Source organism: Limanda limanda, chromosome 1 (genome assembly GCF_963576545.1).
Source record: "Limanda limanda chromosome 1, fLimLim1.1, whole genome shotgun sequence".
Taxonomy (NCBI): domain Eukaryota; kingdom Metazoa; phylum Chordata; class Actinopteri; order Pleuronectiformes; family Pleuronectidae; genus Limanda; species Limanda limanda.
Window position 1 is genome coordinate 22,426,153 of NC_083636.1, and position 5,131 is coordinate 22,431,283.

The following is a 5,131-nucleotide window of genomic DNA, read 5'->3' on the forward strand; positions in this document are numbered from 1 at the left end:
GTGAAACTGAAACTGAACTAAATCTTTTTGTGTCAGACTCTGAAACGACTTCAACATGATGACCCGGTCGAGCTGCTCAGTGACAACATCACAGCTCAGTTCATGAGAAGAGAAGCTTCTGTTTCACGCCTGCTGTGTGAATGAGACCTGCCCCCCCCCCCCCCCGACAACACACACAAACACACAGATAGTTAGTGAGTTAGAGGGGTTTGGTTTTTTTGCCTCTCAGGGTAGAGTGAGGCCTCTCTCTCTCCCTCTCTCTCTCTCTCGTCCCGGGGCTTTTCGGCTGCCAAGCGCCATTAGGATGACATCATACCGGCCCGACACAATGGAGCTCTTCATCCTCTGAGTTTCTTGCCAGGCTGTGTCACTGCGCTGGAGCGCCGGCCCAGGACGCTCAGGAGGGGGGGGGGACAACGAGTAGGGAGGGGAGGGGGTTGGGGGTTGTGGGTGTGGGTCGGGCCTTGACGTGTCGGAGACTTCAGGGTCCAGGTCCGGATCGAGGATGCTGAGGCCGAGCAAGGTGCGGCCCATCGGGGCGGAGGCTCTTGTGGCGCTGCTGGAGGGGGGGCTGGATCGGGTGGTGTTGATTGACAGCCGACCCTTCGTGGACTTCAACGTTTCTCACATCCTGGAGGCGGTGAACGTGAACTGCTCCAAGCTGATGAAGAGGAGGCTGCAGCAGGACAAGGTCCAGATCGCTGAGCTGCTGCAGCACTCGGCCAAGAAGAAGGTAAAGCACATGATCCACAGGGGGGGGGGGGGGGGGGGGGAGATAAAAACTCATGGTTGACTCTTCAGACAAAGAGGGAGTGATGTCAGAGTCTCCTTTTATCTCTCTCTCTGCTGCAGCTGGAGCTGCAGGGCGATCAAGAGGTCGTGGTGTATGACCAGAGTTCCTCAGACCCGACGTCTCTCGGCTCCGAGTCGTTCCTCAGCGTCCTGCTGGTCAAACTGGAGAGAAGTTTCCCGTCCGTCCACCTGCTCTCAGGTCAGTTCACACCAGAGACTGACTGTAGAGGCGTAACCATAGCAACAGTGATGAGTTTTAAAACTGACACTTGTCGGTGAGGGGCTGAGTTTGAGTCAAGGGTTATTCTGTACAATCAGACTTTATTTCTGTTCATTTCAGTACGATTTGATTTGCACCACAGTTTTTCCAGTGATGATGAAACGTCACAGATCAATAACCTGTTCAGTATAGTAAAGTGAGCTTGACGGGTTCCCTGACCCGACGGCCACTCGTACGTCTGGAGAGAATCTTCCTGAGCAGCTTCTTCAACTCGTCATCAGCTGTTTATTAACAACGACCTCAGGGTGACGTTATGTAACGATGATGTAATGCTGCTCCGACGACTCCACCCAAAAAAACCTGAGCGACTGTGAGCTTTTTAAATCAGTCGCTCAGAGGTTTGACAGCATCCGGACAATAACGTCTTCTTCTGCTGTGACGGCAACAAACAAAGAGTAAAGTCTTTAAACAAGACGCGTTCATCTTTAAATACAAACAACCAAGGTCAGAACTCACCACAGCTGAGGATTCATCTGCTGCTGGAAATAGTCCCCAACAAATTCAAGTTCCTTCAGTAGGAACCAACGGTTCGGAGCCGAGAGACAAGGGGACGTAGTTGACGGACACACACGTTGAATGGTTTGAAACATGGGATTTATTCAAATAGAACAGTGTACATGGGGGAATTTTAAATTTGGACAAATAAACATAGAATTAAAGTTGTTCTAACTTTTAAATAAAATAACATGTTTAGAATATGAATGAAGCAGATTTTCATAACATTTCATGTCAAGTTCAGTTTAAGGTCTATAAATCATATTGTTTTAAACTAAACATTGATCTGAATAAATTAAATACCACTTTATTTAATAGAACCAGCACAGTTTCAGTTCAGTACAAATAATCTAAATGCAAACATGGTATAAAGTAATGAAGTGTGATTTAGTTTATAAAAACCCAGTGAGACTAGAAGAGGCTGGTTCCCTGGCAACAAGAACAGGAGGAACCATCTGTCACACACACACACACACACACACACACACACACACACACACACACACACACACACACACACACACACACACACACACACACACACACACACACACACACACACACAGAGCTCCTCTGGTTCTAAATGAGATATGAACCTGTGACCTTCTGCAGGGGGCTTCTCTGAGTTCTCTCATCTGTTCCCTGGACTGTGTGAGGGGAAGTCGTCTCTGGTTCCCTCGTGCGTCTCACAGCCGTGTCTCCCCGTCACCAACATCGGTCCCACGCGCATCCTGCCCCACCTGTACCTAGGCTGCCAGCGGGACGTCCTCAACAAGGTACAGCGCCACACGCTGGACACATTCCGCCGTATGACATGGTCAGATATTATATGGTTATTAGTTACATACAAACATTGAAACACTAATATAAACAACAAAGAACCAACAATCTGAAGAATGTGAACGTCTCATGTGATTAATTCATGGAACATCATTAAAATATAAATCTGTTTTTACAGTTGAATCTGAGGCAGTAAAACAGAGAGAGATAATGACATGTCAGTTCTCAGAGTAGGACAGATGTTTATTTAATTTATCAGTTCATAAATGTCAGAAAGTTCAAAATCTTATGATTTTTCTTGTTTTTACACTTTAATCACTAGTGTCGTTAAACGTTCTATTTTCTACCATTACATATATTCTGTGTCATCACCTGCTTGAGCAGATTTTGGACTTTAACCTTCATCTTCTCCTGCAGGAGCTGATGCAGCAGAACCAGATCGTCTACGTCCTGAACGCCAGTAACACTTGCCCCAAACCAGACTTCGTCCCTGACTCTCACTTCCTGCGGGTTCCGGTAAACGACTCGTTCTGTGAGAAGATCCTGCCGTGGTTGGACCGATCGGTGGAGTTCATAGGTCGGACAGTAGGGAAACGCTCTTTGCTTCCTGTTGTGATTTGAACCCGTCAGCTGATCTGAACGTCTCTGTGTTGCAGAAAAGGCCAAAGCATCGGACGCTCGCGTCCTGGTTCACTGTCTCGCTGGAATCTCTCGCTCAGCGACCATCGCCATCGCCTACATCATGAAGAGGATGGACATGCCGCTGGACGAGGCGTACAGGTCGGTTTCAAAATAAAATGCAATAAATCTCTAAATCTCCTCGTCATAACTATTATGAACAACACAAATGTGAGGCCCCCTGCTGGCAGGAGATTGTTGTTGACATGTTCCTGTTGTAGTTTAAAGGTTCGTTCGTCTCTTTTTAATGAGGCGGGGTTTATATACACGTCACTGCTGATTGGACGACACGTGTCATCAGGGTTCGTCTTCAGACGTGATGTCACACATGATCTGGTTTCATCTGAGATTCGAGTCTCAGGCTCTGAAACCAGATTATTTAAGATGAACTTGTTAAGCTGCTCGTCATGATCCTGACTAAAGAGCTGCTTTGTTTTTCCTTCTCAGGTTCGTGAAGGAGAAGCGTCCGACCATCTCGCCCAACTTCAACTTCCTGGGTCAGCTTCTCGACTTTGAGAAGAAGATCAAGAGTCCTCACGTATCGGAGACCAAACTCAAGTCCTTCCATCATCAGGAGCCCAGCGGCGAGGCCCCCCCTCCGCCTGACGACCTGGAGTCCGCCCTCAGCCCCGAGGCCCCTGCGGCCCCCGGCCCGGCTCCGCTGGAGCCCCTCACCCTGCCCTGTGTCTTAGCCGACGCCCCCGACACGTGTCCCTTGGCTGAGGCTCTTGGCGGCCTGCAGCTCGCCGACGGCCCCGAGGACAACGCTCGGCTGAAACGCTCCTTCTCTCTGGACATCAAGTCGTTTGGTGAGGCGGGTGGAGCTGCCGCTCACAGAGTGTTCGCTCCTCACGCCACATCAGGAGACGCAACTGACTTCTACAAACCGCCGTCCTTCAAAGAGACGACTAGTAAACCGTGTCAGTTCTCCCCGGTGGAGGAGGTGTCGGAGCAGTCCACGCCAGAGCAGAGCCCCGACAAGGAGGAGGCAGGCGGAGCAGAGCGAATGGTGCCGTCGGCCTCCAGCACCTTAACTGCACCTGCTCCTGCTGCTCCGAACTGTTCCCAGCAGCTGCACCGGAGCGGCAGCACGGAGAACGCCACCAGTTTCCTATTCGGCCTCTCCCACAGTCAGCAGCACCTGGCCCAACCGGGGTCCGGCGGCGCCCTGAAAGGCTGGCACTCCGACATCCTGCTGGGCCCCGTCACCGTCTCCACCTCCTCCCTGACCGGCGGATGGTACCTCTCCTCCGACTCCACTCGTTTCTACTCCACCTCAATCCTGAGCGGCGGTGGAGGCTTTGCGGCGTACAGCTGCAGTCACGGCCTGGAGGCGGTACGGCGCCGCAGTCGGCAGAGAATGGGCGACCGCTGCGACTCGAGGCGGAGCTGGCACGAAGAGAGCAGCTTCGAGAAGCAGCTGAAGCGCAGGAGCTGCCAGATGGAGTTCGGAGACGGGATGACGGACAGCAGATCCCGGGAGGAGATGGTGAAGGTCGGTAGTCAGTCCAGTTTCTCCGGCAGCATGGAGGTCATCGAGGTTTCCTGAGGCTGATCCTCAGTCAGTGTGAAAGTCATGACAAGTCACACGGACGCAGCAGCAAAACGCCACCACACCGGCAGCATCACAAGACGGGCGCCATGCCGACGTGAGCTCGTCAGATCCACCTGAACACGAGAGCAGGTCGTCTGACGGACAGATTTCAAGCGTGTACCTCGTCTCTTTATTTGACAGAGTGTCAGAGGAAGATGTAGATGAAGAGGAACCTTGTGAACTGGAGGTCACTCAACGTCACTTCCTGTCCAACTGATTTGATTCAGTTCTTCAGTGTGGGGGGGTCACATGACAAACGGCGGCGTGTTTTTCAATGGGCTTCGAGATGCTGCCGGTGTGTGTTGCTGTGACGACAAGGAACTCGAAGCCGTCTCGTCTCAGGGATTCAAACCTGCAACCTGAAGTGTGATTTTCAGACCTGAGGAGCCGCTGAGTGACCGCGTCGTGTCAGCTGACGAACGATGAAGAGGCTGGAACTCGAAAAGACGCCGGAGAGAAAAGACTCGTTCAGTCAACCATGTTTTTAATTCTTGTATAAAACAGTAAAAGAG

At 51.2% G+C, this 5,131-nt stretch overlaps 1 protein-coding gene across 1 annotated transcript; it reads left to right on the forward strand.

Annotated features, from left to right (window-relative positions):
- Positions 1-457: 457 nt before the first annotated feature.
- On the forward strand, positions 458-5,131 carry dusp16 (dual specificity phosphatase 16). Its single transcript, XM_061067993.1, has 6 exons — positions 458-733; positions 853-991; positions 2,180-2,343; positions 2,765-2,924; positions 3,004-3,127; positions 3,473-5,131. The coding sequence occupies exons 1-6, from the start codon at positions 506-508 to the stop codon at positions 4,572-4,574; spliced, it is 1,917 nt and encodes a 638-aa protein (XP_060923976.1). The 5' UTR covers positions 458-505; the 3' UTR covers positions 4,575-5,131.